Source organism: Styela clava, chromosome 10 (genome assembly GCF_964204865.1).
Source record: "Styela clava chromosome 10, kaStyClav1.hap1.2, whole genome shotgun sequence".
NCBI lineage: Eukaryota > Metazoa > Chordata > Ascidiacea > Stolidobranchia > Styelidae > Styela > Styela clava.
In genome coordinates, this window is record NC_135259.1 from 12,445,553 (window position 1) to 12,466,399 (window position 20,847).

Sequence of the window (20,847 nt, forward strand, 5' to 3'; positions counted from 1 at the left end):
AGTGTCAATCAATATACCGACCCAACTCATTGCACTAAAACAAGTAATGTCGAATTTTCGTTTTTGATTTTTAGATTTTTTAAAAAGCAAATTGATTGCCTACTCTGATGCTAGTCGCATAAGCAGGAATAAGTGTATATACAAACTAAAGTATAGTATTCGTAAATATGTTGTTAAAGTGTTCGAAGTTGCCATGTCTGTTTTATCAAATCTGCTGCCTTTTCAGCGACCATATACACCGATGCCTGAGTATTTGACGATGTTTGATGTGGAAACACTGAAGCATCAACCACGCGGAGACCTTTAACACCAATAACTCTGAAACAACATATTTACTTTAAGGCAAAGGAATTAGTGGATTTCATACGAGTCAGGTATTTCGTGTGGTCATGGTTACGTATTCATTAAACATTTTAAACAGTTTTCGTTGATATTATAATTGAGCCATTTTATGCATTTAATATATCTGCTATGGTATACATTTCATGATGCATGAGCAAATGAAAGATTTGTCGTGAATTTTACCTCAGTTTCGAATCCACCACAGCATATTCATCAGAGCTCGATCCCATTTTGGCAGTGCAACATTGGTGATGCTCGGAGCCACTTGTTTCCCAAATAAGGCAATTATAAAAACGGTCACTTCTGTAATACAGAAATAAAAACATACTTTAGAGCAGATATTCCGAAACCCCGGCCAGTGGGCCAATCACGGCCCGCGTAACGATTTAATATGGCCCTCCAAACTTGAGTGAAATAGTTTAACACTTCATGTTTTTTCTTTTTACATTATAGATACCGACAATTGTTACGTTATTATCACAGTTTATTATTCATAGCAGTCCAATTATACGGTATCTCAATTATGGATACCGGTACTGGGATCGCCAACTTGCCGGCGTACCCACCTCTTGGCCCGCGAATATCCGTCCGCTTCTAATTTTGGCCGCCCGCCAATCAGCATTTAGCCCTGCTTTAGAGAGGGTTTTATACAAGCAAACTGAACAGATAAACACATATCTAAATATTTCGTTACACAGTTAACATCAAACTTACCATCATAAAACATTGAAAATTCCGAATAAGAGACTCAAAATAATACTCGTACCTTGGAGCATATTTGTTTTCGGTTACATTGCAGATGGAAGGCATCATCACTCGAGCTCCTGCTTTTTGAAATGCAGCCGTCCTCTCGAATTTTTCCATCAAACGATAGGCTAGTGGTGGTTAATAACGGAAAAATACATTACAAATACATCTTGGTTAGACTTGAAGCGGTGCAAAGGGGTGAAATAGCTGTTCATAAAAGCAGTCGTTTTTACTTGAATTTTGAAATAATTTTCCCCTAGATTAAATGAAATTGGTTTTCATTAGATATGGAAATATTAGTACTTTAGATTAAATTTATTCGTATTACCTTCTTTGAGAACTTGCAAATCATCTCCATGCTCCAAATAGTTTGGGCTGATGACTGGATAATCCTGTATATCTTTCGATCGCAATGTGACCTTGCCTTTTGATTTAGGATGCAATAACATGGCAAGGTAGAGAAGAGTTGGTAACTGAAATATATGGGTATGTCATAGTTTGAAGAAGGAATATATATCATACAATTGTGTATAACAAATATACTCGAATTGCCATAATCTCTCGTCTTGTTGAACAAGATGTTCCAGAAAAATCCCTTAACAGCCTATCACGTCTATAATGGATATTGAGTTTGACACATTCTCTAAAAATCCAAGAGTCGCAACGTCGTGTGGCGATCACTATTTAATGAATTGTTCATTTCTCTGTGAATAACTGAATTTAACCATATTTTATTGTGAATGTATGGAAATAGGCTTACCTACGATTTCGACACTACTTTGATTTTTAATAACATGAGCTTTTCAAATTTACTAACCGCTGGACTTTCTTGAACAAAAAGCAGGATATCAGGGAACAGACGTCTTCTGAAATATAATTGAGACCGAATAATGGTATTCTGACTGTTTCGATTAAAATTGCCGGTACTGAAATCGGTTATGTATAGAACTGTTTAGAATGATGTCGTTTAATATTATGTATTCACCAACAATAAATGTCGTGTAAGGATATCATATGAAGCTGACAAACATTCATTTGTATTCTTCGTCATATACAAATGCCGTTGCAAATACTTGTAGCCAAACACACATTTATATACATACGCGATCAAGTGATACAGTATTGATGTAGCCTACACCGAATCAAATCATATTAGGTATATTCTATAACACCACAATCACGTCTAAATTTGAATTGATATACTCGCATTGCAAAAATAAACACCTATAAGAGACTGGGAGAAATAAACGAACGAGAGGCAACATTTGTTGAGTTTTAAATTTGATTCATGTCAACTATCTTAAGGCTTAAGCTGCGTATTACATGCGTTTAATCCGATTTATTGTAAACTCTCGTAGGCTTTCAACAGCCGCTTAGTAAAATTACACCGCGCTCTAAAAATGTGAGAACAACTTTCACTACCTCACCGTATATGCCAGCTATGCTCGATGTATATGTATGTACTATGTATACATACAATTCTACCTATATGAGTTAGTATATCTTGCAAACGAGCTTTATATTAAGTAAAAATGTATTTTTGACCGTAACGATTTTCTGAAGTTGTACAAAATTTGAGATGCCTTCTGTTCAATTGAGCCCAGTTCCAATGTTTCAAAATTTGTCAACTAACCTTGCATTTAAGCTTGTGGACGTGTCATTCAGGGGTAGTTTTACAAAAACAGCGGAGTATGGAAACATACTCATAGATCCGTTGCCGTTCAGTATATATTGCACAACAGGTTTCATCTCCTGATAATTGGAAATGAAAGGGATAAACTTACTTACGTACAGTACTTTTATTTTGTACTGGTAATATTCTATCCGCTTAGGTACCAGTCTAAATATATATTTGTAGGAGATGCAATTTATCACAGGTTCATCAACAATTTATAGTGGAAATTAAACGCAACAAAAACAATAATTGGACACAAAGTGAACCTATGGATCGTTTTTTCCTATTATTGAACACGAAGTCGATCTATGAACTATTTTGTCATTTCGTATTTTTCCTCTTGTTGTGAAAAATCGATTTTCTCATTGGTTACTGGACCATTTGCTTTGGAATTTTCGGTGGTTAAAGATTATCGTTGTCGCTAGAAAGCTATCTCTTCAGTTAATTTCAAAAATTTCTGTGGGCTCTACGGGACTCGTTTTTCGCTTTAAATTTTGTGTGTGATGGCGTCATCAAAATCAAAAATTGCGCACAGTGCCGTGATCGCACTTCAGCGATCTGGTGGTCAGCTGGTGGTCTGGTAATGTAAAATATTGAATGTTGCTTCGTTTCGGCCTTCGTATATTTGACCATTGCTCTCTTGTTATTTCATTTTTATATTTACTCAGTATCTCGTTCACCACTACGTTATATTACCATTATTTTATCGGACACAAAGTGGACATATGGATCATTTAGCTAAATTGCTGTTGTTGTGAGAAATGTTTTCAAGATGTTGTATATGCGCATTTTTCTTATTTAATTGTGATTTAATAAAATTTAAAGGATTATATTCAGAACATTTTATTATGAGCAAACCGGTGGTGGATTGGTTAGATTCGTCATAAAGTTAGCATTAATTGACAAATGATTTTCCAAGTTCGAACCAACTCCCGGTAGGTCCTTGATCACTGGAATCTGTGAACAAAAACATTAATTACTGATTACTAATATGGAAAATAGTAAAAATCAGGCAGTTCACATAAATACAAGTTTGGTAATGATGTTATGGTATAATAAAAAAACACTTACTTCTAGATCCTGTAAGTCGTTTTTTGGGCCAATGCCGGACAAAAGTAGAATTTGCGGCGTTCCTATCGCTCCAGCTGAAATTATAACTTCTTTGCGGGCTCGTACGGTGTGATATTTGCCGTTTTTCAAATACTCAACCCCATATGCTTTAGGACCGAATGGAGAATCATTGTCTATCAGAACTTTCGAAACTAGAGCCCCTGTTACAATGTGTAGTCTGTTTTGCCTGGAACAGAGAGAGATGTGATGTAAGGCAACGCAATTCATTTTTTTTAGTTATGCATAGAGTGGAGCGAAGTGTTACCTAATAGTTCCTATATATATATGACAAAAAGAAACATTACCGCTCTTTATGTATTGGCCGTATATATGCAGTCATCGAATTCTGTCTTATTCCTTCGTGTATCGTGAATGTTACTGGACTGATTCCCAACATATCATCATTGTAATCAGTTGTTTTTATACCTTCGAAAATGAGAAACCTTTTTCGTAATCGCTTGCTATACATTTGAAAACATTGGAAATGTTTGATGCAAAAGAAAATCCACTTCAATGCCTAGTTGCATAGCATTCACTCAAAATTTTGCTAATTTGTGCAAATATATGGCGACACATTATGTCAGAAATATTTCGGACAAAGGTGTTCCTCTCTACCGAAGTATTTTTTTTGCTCTGCTCTGTCAATTAATTCCAGTTCCAATTATTTGTACAGATTTTTTAATCGATAAATATCAATTTTAACGAATGATTTTAGCCGAAATTCAATTGAAGTTGCTAATATTAATAATAGAATATCACTTCTTTGAGTCATACTTCAGCACCTCACCTAGTTCGGAAGCCGCGTTTTTTATAAAAGTCCAGGCTACGGATGGCTTATTGTGATTTCTAGATAATTTTAAATTTCCATTTCTTCCTAGTTTAGCTGACATTCCATCCATTGTTGCGTTTTCCACTTTACGAAAATAAGGTTCAACATTACTCCATCCCCATCCCACAGCTCCCGAGTCTTTCCAGGAATCAAAATCATGCGGTGAACCTCTCATATAGACGTTGTAGTTTATTGAACTCGTACCTCCAAGGGTTTTTCCTCTTGGCATTTGAAAACTCTATAAAAAAAATCTGACAGATGAAAGAAAATGGAGTATTCAAAAAAATAAAAATATTTTTTCGCAAGTATATCAAGACAAACACAGCTCACCCGATTGAGTCATAAAATGCCTCACGTATATATGTATAGATATCGTCATATTTGTTTCAATATTCGATAATATGACATTCTCAATTCAGCAGATATGCCCTGTTAATTTTTTTAGTTCAGCGCCTACGCGTCCTTAAAGATAAAGTATATGTGTACAAGGCAGCAAAATCATAGCCTTTTAGTTACACTTATCGTTTCAACACACGTCTGCTCGCGTTTGTGTCTCGACTGCAGGACGTTTTCTATGCACATCTTAAGCAAGTATTCTATATATATATATTTCAAATGACCGCAAACGACTATAGTAAACGAAAGCGTATACCAAAGGCATGCACTAGAAATAAACAATTGTCGGAGATAACGCATCTGTTTACTTGTTCGCGTCTTTACATTCATAAATAAATGGTATAAAATACTATAAATAAGCCGATAGCAAATTAGCAAATAATCGATGATGACTATTTTATGATAATTACATATTTTTGGACACGAAATGGACCTATGGCCATGGGTCGGTTTGTTTATTATGTTGCTGTTGTTCTTGTTTGCTTTTTTTCTTCTTATTGTTATGAAACAATAGCTTTTCTCTTCAACTATTCGACCAATTGCTTTGAAATTTTCATTGGTTTAATGATTGTGTTATATTTATTTAGTATTGTATTACTTATATATATTTATTTTTAAAATTTCTTTGGTTTTTATGGGATTCGTACTATTGCGTTTTGGCCTTCATGTTTATATTTTTGAGCATTGCTCTATCTTCAAATATTTCTACAAAATCAGTTATGTATTCAATAAAACACAACAAATTTTTTCAGCGTCTTGGTAGTATATATCGTTTAGATAATTCTGGATAGCCATTTCGTCTGAATTCGGCAGTTCCAAATTAAAATTCCAGATGCATAACCAACTTCTGATTATGTCCTGATTAAATAATTTCGTTGGCGTTCAAGCTATTTCAGCAGAAACTTACCCGGTCAGAAAATGGTGGTCGTGAGATTGCTTCGGTTTCATATTTCCAGTCTATATCAGTTTGGTCGAGTTCATTCGCTCGTGCTGGGATTTGTATTCGCGGATCATTTAAATCGCTTTCACCAGCTTCCAGCAGTAAAATTCTGAAAAGGTTCAAAGTTAATTACCTTATTAATAAGTAAGGTTCGCTAACTCACTCAAGACGACTCTATCGGCAATGTCTAATATATCGACTCAGTCGGCAATAGATTGTGAATTATTTGTCGAATCCTGATATACGCAGAAATGTTTAATATCTTGATCTGTTATTCAGTGTATAAACAACATTCGACATTGCTGACAATTGATATATTTGACAGGAGCCAATAATTTTGGTGGACAATGATGACAGAGTCGACATCACGGACTAAGTACGAATCATTAGATCTATTTCTTTCGGGATGCGTGTTCTAAATTGCGACATGTATCAATCGGGTCGATGAAAATATGAGAAATAAATGATGATAAATAACCACTTACTTCACATCTGGGATCTCTGATAATCTACTAGCCACTGTTGCTCCTCCAGGCCCAGATCCAACTAAAACATGAAAATAGATTCGATTTAATCATTATAATCAATGTATATTGAAGAATTTTATTTATATATAAATATCTACTTTGTAAGATTTGTAGGTGAATAATTTGAAGGAGCTCGATTCCCTATAGCAGGGCTACTCAACTGGCGGACCGCGGTTCGAATCCGGACCTTTCGAGTACGAGATTTGGACCGCACCCAATTCTTTATTTTAGATCATAAGCCCCACTTTTGAAGTTTTCTTTTATAAAATGACTTTTATAGTTTTGAATATATATGAAAAGAACTATCACACCATAATAAGCAATTTCGATTAGCTAATAATCATTAGCCGGTCGAGGAAGTGTGCGTTTAAGCAAGTGCAGTTTTAAGTATTCTGTGGCGTCTGCAGCTGCCACAAAACCATGGCGGTATTTCCATACCATGGCCGCTACGGCCAAACCTATGGCGACTGACTTTTTAGCCGCCACAAACCAATGACCAGCTGCCGTTACCGCGCAGCAAATTGAAAACCAATGGCAGGTAAAATTTTGCTGCCGTAACCACGGCAGGTAAGCCGTAAAGACAGGGCTGCCCCTTATGGTGACAAATATTGGGTGTGTTGGAACGTTTTTCTTATGAATACAGTTTTGATGGATTTGGAGTTAGGATTTAAGTAGATAGAATTTCACATAATCAATTAAAATCTGGTACATTAATTTGTGAATATACCGTTAATACTGATTACTGAATAGCGCTATAAAATCATGGCAAGAGCTGCGGTGGTTCGTTCGTGGCAGGAGCTGCGATGAAGTGGTAAGAACTGCGCCTCCGTTTAAGGATGCCTAAATAAAAATTCTGAAAAGACCGGACCCAAATAATTTTGAAGTTTTGTATGCGGATCTTCGCTAAAAATAGTTGAATAGCCCTGCCCTATAAAAAAAAATATCTTGTTGTTGGAACACTAGGTACTTACCGACAATAAAATCGTATACGGCATCAGGCTCCTGTCGCACAATGGGATCGAAATTTAGGCCAATCAGTAGAACAGACAAAATTAAGAAGAGGTTAGGCAGGAAACTCATTTCTCATGTTAAGATTAACTTTTCTGTGCTTTAAAATATTTAGTATCACGAACAATATCTCTTTATTCAACTTAGCAAACAGAAATCTCAGGAACAAATATGATTTGACTATTTCATATGCTACTGTATTTGAACATTGGTCAGTGAATTTTTCTCTCATAACGACATAGACATAGATGATAAAACACTTGCGGTTCAAAACCTATATACGCATGACTACTATATATAACAAAATGTAGCCTGAAGCTTCCCAACTTTCAGTGAAACAAAATTCAGCAACCGTAATCCGATCTTTGTTTTGCTAATTTGTTGCGATCGCTTTTATACACATTATAAAAATGGACAATTTTATCTTACATTTAAAAGAAAAAAAATTTCGCTAAAGACCATTAGATCATATGTTTCGACACTACTCGAAATACCGTCAATATAAGTCGACAAAACATGCAAGACTTCCTGATACCGACTAGTTTTTACACTGATGGGACATCACGACAACTATCACTGAGCGCAATTTGAAATCCGCATTTGCGTTACAAGTTCCTCCCATTTCATTTGATCAGATTTTTTTTATCTAGTGTGCGTGATAGCCATTAGTGCCAAAGAATCCCCCTCATCGCGATTACTATTCCCATTCAAATTTCATCAGGGGGAAGGATTATTGAAACGATATTACAAAATGTGTTCTCTCCATATTAGCTGCCTCTGTCAGCGCCAACGGTGAACAGCTCTCAAGTTTTCATTATTGCTATTTAGTTGTTGTAATAAGACCCTTCCACTGCAATCAGGGTCGGATTTAGACGATGCGATAGCCCTAGGCTAGGCTATACCATTTTTGAGGCACTTTTTAACAGTGCCGCCTTGAAAATTGATAATGGTGTCATAATATTATGCCATTCACGTTATGTAAAATGTATTATGACGCGATTAAAGAATTTTTGAATTACGTGAATTTTAGTCAAAGGCAGTTTGTGTACGCTTATCACGCAAGTAGATTGGACAGTGAATTGAATTTGAAAACAAGAAATTCAAATTCGTAGTAAAACGGTATGGCACCAGGAAACCCGACACCATAATTGTCTCTAGTGTGATAGGGTACGAGGCCAAATTACTGATAAATGAAACATTACTGATAAATAAAATTAACATTCCATTTCTGAAACAAGAGAGCAATGCTCAAATATATGGACACGCGAAGCAATTCCCTAAAAATCATATGCGGTGACTTACCAGTACATGTATCGAGGTACCGTGACAGTACAGGGACTGTCATAGCTTTTTCAGGTCCTGTGACAATGATCCATTCTTCTTGATTATGTTTAAACACCAATTGAAATATCACGTGATCCGAGTCACTTCTGTGTTACCGGATCAGGTACTGTACCGCAGTCAAACGGTTTCATTACATTTGAACCCACTTACATTTGAACCCTTAATTTGAATCCACGACAATTGCACCTATAGAATTTTTTTACGGATATTTGAACCCATACTAACCCTGGATTTTAGCACCCTCATATAGATTGAACCAGCGGATATACGGGTGCAAATGTATGAGTTCAAACGTACGTGGGTTCAAATGCACGGTCACCCAGTCAAACATTTCCCATAAAAAACTTCCCAAAATGATATGCGTTACCTTACCAGCAACTGAATCGGGGTACAAATAACGGTAGCCTACATGGACTGCCATAGCCTTTCCATGTCCTGTGGCAATGATCTATTCCTCTTCATTCACTTTCAACATGAATTGAAATACCAAGTGATCCGAGTCACTTCTCTTTTATCAGGGCAAAATAAAAAAATATCGATTCCGCGATATTCATATACGGTACAGTAACTTGCCAGTACCTGTAAGGCCATAGTAATTTGATGAATTTGTCACATAGCATTAGCCAATATCACATTTCACCATAACATGTCGGGTCACATTCTCGCCAAAACATCTACTATAGACCACTTATAACACTATCCAGTGGCGTAGCAAGACTCTCGCCCCCCCCCCCCCCCCCGCAAAATTATTTTGTGGAAATGACCCTAAAACTCTCGGACATAAGCTAAAACAAAGTTTTTTTTTATTTCGTCAAAAAGCATAACATGTCGCTATAAAAAGGCTATGGTAACCTAAAATTTGCGCTTTCGTGTTAGCAACCCATTAAACCTCTTCGTCATATCAATTGTTTCAATTTGCTTCAAAAATCAGTAGCTTACCTGTTATAATTGTCATGTAAGTTTTGGAAGAAAATTCATTCGCGCCGGCGCCTTCACTTTTGGAGATTGAACACGCATCTGGTTTTCTACCGATACCACCGGTGCTAGGCTTAATTCCTCCTCAGTTACGTTCGGTATTCCCAAGCTTAATTGTTTCAATTTTGGTTTAAATATTTCGTTTATTTTGGTTACTTTAATTTTTTTCATACGTTCAATCTCTTCTGCGCTTTATTCTTCATTTTTGTGCGCCACTAAGAGGTTTTGCTTTCGACATCAATCTGACAGCCTTCGTAATTGTGCCGGTGGCCGGTGCGAGCAAACCACACGACGCCGAAAATCGACGCCTCCGGCATTGTTACGTAACAAAACGATTTGAGCAAAACTAACATCGACATTATAAGATATGCATTACTGCTTTTGCAATGCAGCTTTTGGTTTTGCGGCTTAAATTTCTAAATTTTAACCGCTTGGGGCCCCTTTTCGCTGTGGGCCCCCCGCGACCGCGGGGGTTGCGGGGGTGGATGCTACGCCACTGACACTATCACCCTCGAGTGGTGCATATCATATATATACACACCCTTTAAACTTGACCATTCCCCCAATTTATAATATGCGGTATCATCACTCAATGTTGTTGTACTAACATCCAAATTCTTAATTTTATTACTATATTTACATGCAGTGCGCTTCATGTTGTGTTGTGTCTCTATTTATAGACGTTGTTTCGTCTTACAAACTCCTTTGTACAAACATCTTTGTATACTCCACCCTTACCTCTGTTATCACACCCACCCTCCCCACTTGCACAACTGCCTGTATAAAAGACCATATTATACGTATTTGATTTGGATTTTCCCTGTTTGCTTCAATGGTGCATGTTGGGCTTACCTGCTAAATCACCCACACATCACAACAAAAACGCACCTGGAGCAATTTGCACTCGGGTCGATGGATGATAATTGATTTCCACGTCGAAATCGAACTTTGCAAACGATCATTGAAACGTTTAATGCTACCAAAACTGATGCATTTACAGTGACGGTACAGGTAGATATTGTACCTTGGGAATTGTATTCCTTCTTATTTGAGCCTTATCTTCGCTTTCATAGTAAGACATATTTACGAATTTGTTTCCCAAAACATATTACTCAACACGAAATGATGGCTTGAATTTCTAGACTGAAATTCACGTGATAAAAATGTATTGAAATGACACCACGCATGTACCATATTGACTTCATAATGTTGCCTTCACTATTCTATGGTAACGATGTTTAATATTGGATACGAAATGGACCCGTGGATTATTTTTGTTTTATTATTTTGTTGTTGTTGTGAAAAAGACGATTTTCTCTTGAACTACTGATCTAAGCCTGTTGTAGTCGCTAGAAGGTTGGGCTAGGCACATCTAATCGAATATATTCAAACGAAAATTTCGAATCGCCACCATCTTGTTTTATATTTGGTCGCCAAAGGTTGAGGTAAGTTCCTCAATTTTCGCAGTGAAGCCATATTTTGGAAATACAATTCGGGCATAGGACACTACCCTTCCTAATTAGTTATTATTGGAATAAGTTTCTTATTGTGTGCGAACACTCAGCAAATTGTCTGAGTGATGGATTCCATGTTTTCATTAATTTATCTGGTCTGGTTGACCCATCACAATAAAAAATCACATGGAATGGAATATCTTTTCAGTATTTGAGATTCGAAAACAATATCCGATTTGATTCTGAAATCGTCGGGTATTCGAAAATGCCCAGCCATATTAGAAAACTATTGCTTCTATTTATTTTAAAAATCTGTGGGATCAATGTTATCGCCCCTCAAAATGCAAATCAAACACAATATTTATTGAAACAAATTAGTTTGATTGAATTTATTGAAGAAAGCAGAAGAAGTTACATGTATAAGAAGGATAAACGAAATCACACTTAAATACAGTGATACCTAAATCTCTACGATGCCACTAACACAATATTTAACATGGGTACATTTTTCACTCCTACCTCAAAATTGATCACGCGAATTTCTATGGTGTTTAGTTTTATTTCCATAATTACAGTGTTGAATGAGTGCGTAGCCAGCCCAGCTGTTTTTTTATGTATAATAACGTAAAACGACGCTCACTCGTGTCTTTTGCTCTAAACAAAGCCAGATTAAAGTAGCCACTGATATTTAACAATAACTTAAAGAATCGTTTCACAGATGTACTTCGATATCGAAGTTATCCAAGATATGTATGCGCACATTTCCATCTGTGACGTTTGGTTCATTTGGTGAAGGAATTTTTGATAGCAATCAAAGAAACTTTCAGTTTTTGGTAAATAGTTCAAGAATATAGCAAAATGGTGTTGGAAAATTGCGTTAAAAACATGCTGAAAATTTTGGATTGGGGGATGTTGGGTGACTGCGCCTATGGTGTTAAATATTAGTGATATCTGGTGAACGAATAAATGTAAATGAATTTAATCATGATATTGAATAATAAATATTAATTGATTTATAAAATTTTTACATCTGATTAATTGATTATCAATACCATTTTTACATGAAAATCGCCATGTAGCAATACCATTTTTTTTTGAATAAAAATGTCGTAAATACGCTAAAAATCAACTTTATTTTTATGACGTTTTTACCACATTTAAGCAATTAACCGCACCATCAATTACAATGCGATATGCGTCATGATATCGATAGGTTAAAATAATTACACATCGCAGTTGTATACTTTCACCGACTGAGACAAATTTTATCTTTTAAAATCGGCACTAATATTTGCATGCATATTTATATATATAAATACATAGATTTATTGAAATATCGTTAAATATACAGTTCAAAATAACTCTTAGAAAATATATTGAAAATTCTGCCTTAAGTCATTATTACTGACAACAATCAAAATCATTAGTAGTAAATCATTTTTGTTATGATTTAGACACAGTTTTCTTTCTTTAAGTCTGGTCAGTATGTTATGGATTTGTAAATTACAGTAGTAACGAGAAACCGACATCTCCGTCTAATGTTCGAAACCATTCATTATGAACATTCTGTTCTGTAGCTTCAAACATTGAATCTTCATTCAGACGTGAAATATCTGACAGGGAATCATCAGATATCTTCAACTGAATATAACAACAAAAAGTTTTATAAACAAATAAAAAATATATAAAATAAAAACGGAATAAAAAATAATTAAAATGCAAAAAAAAAATTAAAGAAGCAATTAAAATGATAATACTTGAACGTGCGTTCTCAACAGAGAAGCAGCATTCTCTATTTTAATTACTTTCTACACGTAAAAACGAATTTTAGTATTCGATTTCTATCTTCTCTCATTATCATTATGATAATTCCATTACTTGTGGTTGAACTTACAGTAAGGTGAATTTATATAATACCATTTATAAATTAAACCTATTGCACTCAATAATTGTAATGTATGGCAACTATCAGTTAGGGTCAAAGGTCATCTTAGAGTTGACTATCAGTTTTTTATGTTCAGCTGGCGTCGTGTGTGCTTTAGTATCCAATATAATCTGTGTGTAATGTTTTGATTAACAAATACAAGTTTCTGCAATACAACATACTGAAGCGGAAATCAGTCAGTGCTATTAGAAGTAGCCAGATATAATATAAGTACACAACGTAGCAGAACATAACAATTATATATTAGTAGTAAATTAGAAACCAAGGGAACGCCGTTTGTACGCGTAAGATTATGCATGACAACGTTGGCCCCTAGCAGAGGCAACTTTAAAAAAAAAATAAGAACGCTTGACAACGATGGGCGACAGACGGTACTCCCGATGTATGTGAATCAAGATGCGGACACCGAAACGTAGAATATGTATCAGGTTAAGGTTAGGCCATAATTTCAGGTACAAATACTACGGGAGTCACTTGGCTAGTTCCAGAACTCGTAATAAAACTAAAATAAGAAAAATTATATTATAAATGTCCGATGATACTCACATATATGTTCATTTTGTGGATGAGACCATCGATTGCATCCCGTCTTGCTTTAGTCATGCTTTCGGCGATATCGAACAATTGTGATTTAGCTCGTCTCAAAACACTAGCTATTGTCGGTTTGTCACTGAAAACATAAATCCAAACACCGTTGTTAAATTATGGCCAATCTGACAACAATACATTTTGCAGGATTCCATTTACGGTACGTCAGTAATTTGTGATAAATTCTGTGTTTCCTGCTAGGATTTGCAAGAATGCCACAGCGAAGTTGACAAGAACCGTTATATTAGTAAGCTAATGATTCTGGAGTTTTGCAGGAAGTGTTGATGTGTTTTATCATCCTTAAAAGTCTGCAATTCCGACTCCAGTGAATTCAGAATTTGTCTCCGGATAGTTCAAAAATACGACACTGGCTCCGATCCCAACAAAAAACTGGCTAACTGCGATTCTCCACTTCACGGCTCTGCATTCGGCTCAAAATATGATCAGTTGTAAGTCTAAGTATTTCTAGAATTTACTGCTTTTTTACTCAGAAAACGCATTCAAAAGTTGCTGTATTTTATAAATACAACTCACCTTAAAACTTCGCCCTTGATTTCACCGTATATTTTCAGGAAACGAACACTCAATTCAATCCTTTTCAACTCGGCGTCAAGATTTTCTGATTCGTGACTTGACCAAGTTGAGCGAGGCAATATAATCCAGTTTGCTATATTCTTGATGTCTTGCTCGATGTCTTCGAGAAATTCATTATATAATTAGCGGGATTTCATCTTAGCTTTGCGTAAGTCATACGCAGACTACGTGTCTCAAGCATATTGCAGTTATATAGATTCTATATTTCCTAAGTACATTGTACACAAAAACTTACGTACTGATAATTTTATTTTGTAACCATATTTTCTTTCGAATAAATAATATGGATCTATGAAACTTTGGGAAAATAGTTATTTCTGATATTTTCTACCTAAAAAACACTGTTAATAAATATTAACATCCTTGAATTAGATTTAAATTCAATTGATTGGATTTTGCTGGTTCATATATCCAACTAATATCATGTTAAAACGATTTTATGAAATATACCACATGATTTTTGCATTTTGAATTGAATCGTATTCAGAAAATCGGTGTAACTATGTCGGCCTGATGAAAGAATTTGGATGGACAAAATAACGTGACGTGCAAACGGTCGAGGAAGATTTATATAACGGTGCTCCCAAAGTATTAGTACTAAGATGGCGCACAACCTAAACGTAGTATGTGTATCAAGTCAAAGTTCAGGTTGTGCGTCATCTTGGTACGAATACTTCCGGAGCGCCTATATAACTATACCAATTGTGAAATTTGTAAGATACATTTTGTGACTATTTTCTACCAAAAATAAATATATGTAACAACTATAATTAACTAAATGATAAAAAATATATTTGCACGATGATTCTTACCTTTCATTTGTTTACTTGTATTTTCCGTTCCTTTCACTTCTTTGGTCAAAAATGTTTTTAAAATCGATAAAATTTCGAGATTGTTTAATTTCCTTTCAAGTATCAACAAGATGTTGTTTATTGGATGATCCAAACTATTCTGTTATTTATTTGAAATGGAAGACTTAAGTGTCGGGAATTATACAAAGAAGAAAATCAATCTGGAACAGGTGAAGACGTGAATCGATATCGGGATAGCGCCGACAGGGACACCTAATGGATCCGATTGTTTTGTCATTCTGCATTCCTATTGTTAGCGTATGAAACAAATCGCTTTTCTCATTGATTACAAGACCGATTGCTTTGAACTTTCCAGAGTTTAACGATTGTATTTTTTGCTAGATGCTATTACTTTTATCTATTTCAAAATTTCTGTGGACTCGTCTTTTTGTGTGCGATGACGTCATCAAAATTGAAAATTGCGCACCCTGTGGCGGTCAGGCAAAGTCGTTAAGACTGCGGTATCGGCTACTGTGATAGATTGCATACCCGTACTACAACGTTTGGGCTTTCGTGCCCATATATTTCAGCACCTCTTTCCTGTTTATGTCGTATGGAGATATAGTTTTGCGTCTCATAGAATACGAATCACTCAAAACCACAGAGCTTGCTTATTCAATAAATATCGAAATACCTTTATAGATTTTGCCAATGCTTGACCAAGAAACGGAAATGCTGAAGTAATTTTCGTGGACTGTTGTACAGAATTAACTTTCAATAAATGCAACTTGCTTGGATCAACAGCACCAGATTCTTTGATTTTAGCTTTCACTGCGTTAATGTCTCTGTAAGAAATATAGGTAGAGTGATAAAATATATCTATTTTAAAAAGCAATTTCGCGGTATTTGCAGTGAGACATACGCCTTTTTCCACACCATTTTGCTTTATTCTTGAACGATTTACTGAAAACCGGTCGTTTACTGGCTTGCTATCAAAAATACTGTCACCAAATGGACCAACCGAGTAAATAAAAATGCGTTGTTCAACTGCGAAGTAAGTCTGGAGAGACTCTCTGAGATAATATTAGATATCAGTGGGAGTGGCTGCTTTTGTCTAGCTTTGTTTGGAGCAAAAAACACGAGTAGGAGTCGTACTATGTCATTGTATGAAAAAAATCGGTCGCCCCCCAATTCTGGGCTGGTAACGCTCTTGCAAAACACGGTATGAAAGGAAGTAACATACGTATATGATATGAAAGAGAATAAAAATGCATTCGGAGTAAACATTTCTACTTATCCAGATATGGGTGTCTATTTGATTGTTATATTTTAAATTTCGTTTTAATCAGGTATTATTCTGATGATTAAAATTGGTCGTCGGTGCCTTTGTGCCATATCAAACTAAGCGTGTTAAAACAAAAACAGTTATAAGCAGCAATTACGATGACTGGAAATTGATAAAGAATGCTCCTAATTCTTGCAAATTTCTTTTAAATTTTTCAATAATAATATTACTTATCGTTAATTTTATTAATCTGGGCAAAAGGTTTAATTTGAGACACAAAAATGAGTAGCACATTTCAAAATTATTACAAAAATATGACATAATATACCTTTGCCAAGCAGATTACTACATGGAGTAAAATACTGTCGTACAACGATAATCGTCTTTGAAGAAGTGTCAATCCCACAATGTTATGTATTGATCAAAGTCGCAAAACAGTTACCTTAACTTCCTCTTGATAACGTTCCCATATCTTTGGTTCCAACGGATTGCTTTAGAGCATTTTGGACATTTTTTATGTTTTATCGGGAATGCTTCGTCGAACGAATCCATCAAATTGTCAAGATAATGAACGTTAAAAATGTGGCCACATCCATCAAGTTCCACGAATCTGGGTAAAAATCATCTTTTGTAAAAAAACTATGAATCACAATATATGGTTAAGGACACCGAATCTCATGGTCATGGCCCACGGTTGGTCCGCAGAATATTTTTCAGGTGGATCACAAATCTATTGAAATTTGCTAGAGTAATTTTCAAATTTGATTGTAGTCGAGTGGCGATGCTCATTTTAATTATAAAGTGGAAGTGTTTATTTTTGCTGAAGTAATTTTTAGTTTTTCCTCTGCATGAGTGCAACGAAAGTGGGCCACGAAAGAGAAAGGTTGAGAACCACTGGTTTAGGCAATTTTCACTCTTTAGCCCCCACTTTGAGAATAACAAGATTTGAAAGCAAAAATAATTCAAACACTTCTGAATCATCCATTTCTATGAAAGAATAAATAGAAAAACAATTGTATCGAAGGCAATTGACTAAATAAGAAGCTTTTCTGTACCTATATACCATTTTCCGCAACACTAAGAGGATTATTTATTGGTCGTAAAGTTTCTTCTTTGCTGTACATTCGATGGTGTCAAAGATGACGTATGAGATAGGTCTCACATATATATGCATTAAATATCAATATGCCTGATGTGTTTATTCTACGTGTTGCAGATTTCATAAGAAGTTTGGAGCTTGGAAACATACATTCAAATTCACTCTACCTTGGTTCAACGTCCCCATCTGACGCTGGTAGAAGATTTTTGTATTTCTTTTCATTACAAAACTTGCACACGTCAATGCATTTTTCTCCACATATTCCAATGCAATCATGGCCACATTTAAGTTTCTTTTCACAAGGCATATTGCATCGTGGTCGATCGCATAGTTCGCCGCACAAATGTCGGCATTTGTAATGCTGGCATTCCCAGGTGCACGGTTCTTGACATGGAATACATGGCTGACTGCACGACAATTTGCATGCCGCATGATCACAATAATTAGTGCATGGGAATATACAAGGTAGACAAGAGGGTGAACATAAAGAAGTACATTTATGTTCGCACCAAAGCATTTTACTACATTTTTGTTGACATGGAATATGAAGTCGACCCTGGAAGTAGATGAGTAAAATTTCAAAGTAAGAAGCGCTATCACGAAAGTAATCCGAAAACAAAAATTGAAGGTAAAATACCTGAAAGCATTTGAAACAAGTGCCACCACAAAAATGGCCGCAAGGTAAAAACGTGGAACATTTTTCATTGCAATCAGCCACACTCTTGGTTCCAGCAAGATGACAATCCACTGTGATTTCATGTCCACATGAAAGTTTTTCTAAAATAATATTTTAATATATTGATGCAACATTGCTTTCCGAAATTTAAGAGGAATACTAGAAAAATTTCTAAGGAACTAACCATAATTAAATAGTTTAACGCTGTATTAATAATAAAAAGTAATACCAATATCATCATAATCATTACCTATTTATAAAAATTTCACAAACGGAATTTATCGCAAATGACTGTTTTCTCATCTAAAATTATATTTAGTAAATTTGAAACAAATCAGAAATAACACAAATAAATTTTTTTTTAAATTCATGCCGAACTTCGAACATTTCATATAAACACATACCCGTTATCTTTACTCTGCACACTACCCTCTCAGCAGGCAAATAACATTGAGCCTTTGTTTGATGTCCACACGGTAAATCCTGAATGAGAATTTATGTAATGATGTCCTCTTTCTAATAGTATACATATGGTAGTTAATGTGACATTGTAAACATATATAACAATTTTATTACACTATACTATTATATCAGTAAATTACCTTCAAAATTAATTCCATGCATTTTCCACAATCTTGAAAGCATTTCTTCTTGCACTTGTGACCCAGATCACAAACTGTTTTTGTACACTTTTTCATGCATTTGGCATCGGAATGATCACCTGGATGACATCGTCTTGGACACACATGACCACATGGAAGTTGGTATGTACAAGAGAGTGTGCATCCACCTAGTATTATATTTTTTGTAAGAAAAGTAATGGAATTAGTACGTGGTCTAAGTATTGCACGTAACATTCTAAAACGGTTGCAGAGCCATGTGAAGACAAAAAAGGGAAATAAAGGCTTATGCACATACACGCTTAAAGTAAACTCAACTTGCCTTCAGCAACCTGCAGGAAATCTTCTGCAGCACGAACTACTGTATATCGATCAGGATGATTTTGACACTGCAGTCTCAAGCTTTCACCAACATTGTTATTTTTCATTAGCTTAGTCACTATATTATTCCACATTCCACTCTTGGCTTTTAATAACTGGAAATACAAATTTGTACCCCTGAATAATGGAGTTAAGAAGTATCACCAGATTAGTTGCTGATTGTGATATGATCACAGCAATGATAAAATACAGAATATTTCACAATTGCTGATTTAGTTTGCAGTACCTACCGTCATATTTCCTATGCAATACAATGCATTTCTTGCTCGAGATAAAGCAACACATATTCTATTATCAATGCTGAGAAATCCAATTTTGCCCTGAAATATAAAAAAGAAATTGATCAATATTCAGTTCAATTATGTTACAATTATTACAGGTAGTTCTAATAAAATAGCGTATGAACTTGAATATTAAAATAGGATTTGTATACTATTCTCAGAGGGAGATAAAATCGCCTAAAAGCAAAATCAATTATTCGCGCAGTTAACATTCCAGGCAGAGTTGACTAAACATGATTTACGAGGGGGTCAAATATTTTCTAATTGAGATACGAAGAGCCGAAATATCACAATTAATCACTAAGTATCCGTGTAAAGTTATGGCATATTGCGTCATAGCGTACAGGACGTTTTACCTCAAAGTTGCTCCGTACTAAAGACAGCAAAATGATGTCATTTTCTTCTCCTTGAAAATTATCCACAGCAGTTACTCGTACTCCGCGACTTTTTGAAGACATGGAGTTGCGAAACGCAAAAAGCTGACCAGTGTACATCGTTAAAATTGTAATCTGCTCTGGTTTGTATCCTTGTAGCAAAAGATATTCACAAAGTTTTGACAAAAACTTCGCTTCGTGTAGATTTTTCTTGCTTTTACCATCTTGAACGCTTTCTTCAGGTACCTGATGGGAAATGAAATAAAGTGATTTTTCCACTCCGTCTATCTGGGCACGTCCGAAAACGCTTTCATGGTCGCTGAGTGATTTATAAATCTCCGGCCGAATAAGGTCAGCAATAGAAGGACGCATACGATGCTGCAAGGATAACGTGACAAACGGAATATTTGTTTTCACCAATCTTTCAAAAAGTGAAGTATCGAGACTGTATTTTTTGGCAAGTTCGTAAACAGTTGGCGAAGGTCTCAATTGTTGATGATCACCAATGAGAATCAAATGATTAGTGGCTTTTGGCATTGTCGTTACTATATGAGCTTCCAAAACTTCTGCCGCTTCTTCGATCACCACAATCTTGCAGTCGAGTTTCTGAATCATATTGCGATATTTTGCTGCTCCTGTTGTTGTGATGGCGATAACATCAGCTTCTTTCAAAATTTCTCCATCTTCAAGATCTCTCAAGTCTTTTAATTCTCGCAACAATCTTGCATATTCCTCCAAGCCATTGTGTGAATCTTTTCTATAGTTGTCACGCCAACGACTTGCCCAGGTTCTGCAATATAATCGTAATAATCTACATTGCGTGTGTGCAACCTTCAAAAATTAAAACAGAAGGGCAAGATACAACT

The 20,847-nt window shown here is 35.4% G+C and overlaps 2 protein-coding genes across 3 annotated transcripts in view; both read right to left on the reverse strand.

The window, feature by feature from the left end:
- Positions 1-49: 49 nt before the first annotated feature.
- LOC120338040 (glucose dehydrogenase [FAD, quinone]-like) lies at positions 50-10,244 on the reverse strand. 2 transcript variants are annotated; one of them, XM_078117342.1, is made up of 14 exons: positions 9,858-10,244; positions 9,291-9,497; positions 6,525-6,585; positions 6,007-6,148; positions 4,662-4,941; positions 4,180-4,300; positions 3,836-4,061; positions 3,623-3,721; positions 2,723-2,841; positions 1,907-1,955; positions 1,418-1,562; positions 1,109-1,217; positions 526-645; positions 50-318 (listed from the first exon to the last, which is right to left on the reverse strand). In XM_078117342.1, the coding sequence occupies exons 2-14, from the start codon at positions 9,337-9,339 to the stop codon at positions 174-176; spliced, it is 1,665 nt and encodes a 554-aa protein (XP_077973468.1). In that variant the 5' UTR covers positions 9,340-9,497; positions 9,858-10,244; the 3' UTR covers positions 50-173. The 2 variants fall into 2 exon arrangements, with proteins under 2 accessions (XP_077973468.1, XP_077973467.1); XM_078117341.1 differs by lacking the exons at positions 9,291-9,497; positions 9,858-10,244 and adding an exon at positions 7,538-9,080.
- Positions 10,245-11,721: 1,477 nt separating this feature from the next.
- Positions 11,722-20,847, reverse strand: part of LOC120338092 (NFX1-type zinc finger-containing protein 1-like) — a 29,492-nt gene continuing 20,366 nt past the window's right edge. The window contains exons 23-35 of the mRNA XM_039406027.2: positions 19,964-20,771; positions 19,557-19,646; positions 19,268-19,421; positions 18,928-19,115; positions 18,730-18,808; positions 18,287-18,426; positions 17,817-18,205; positions 16,993-17,160; positions 15,960-16,110; positions 15,287-15,425; positions 14,415-14,574; positions 13,839-13,962; positions 11,722-12,988 (exon numbers count right to left, since the gene is read on the reverse strand). Of these exons, the coding sequence (XP_039261961.2) occupies positions 12,851-12,988; positions 13,839-13,962; positions 14,415-14,574; positions 15,287-15,425; positions 15,960-16,110; positions 16,993-17,160; positions 17,817-18,205; positions 18,287-18,426; positions 18,730-18,808; positions 18,928-19,115; positions 19,268-19,421; positions 19,557-19,646; positions 19,964-20,771 (2,728 nt within the window). The 3' untranslated portion in view covers positions 11,722-12,850. The remainder of the gene's footprint in view (positions 12,989-13,838; positions 13,963-14,414; positions 14,575-15,286; positions 15,426-15,959; positions 16,111-16,992; positions 17,161-17,816; positions 18,206-18,286; positions 18,427-18,729; positions 18,809-18,927; positions 19,116-19,267; positions 19,422-19,556; positions 19,647-19,963; positions 20,772-20,847) is intronic.

Bases quoted from the DNA above. Each gene is read 5' to 3' on its own strand.
- LOC120338040 (XM_078117341.1), bottom strand. From the start codon at position 7,646: ATGAGTTTCCTGCCTAACCTCTTCTTAATTTTGTCTGTTCTACTGATT. The intron at 4,301-4,661 runs GTGAGGTGCTGA...TCATTTTCGAAG, and splicing joins AAACGCGGCTTCCGAACTAG to GTATAAAAACAACTGATTAC. The intron at 646-1,108 runs GTACGAGTATTA...TCTGTATTACAG, and splicing joins GAAAACAAATATGCTCCAAG to AAGTGACCGTTTTTATAATT.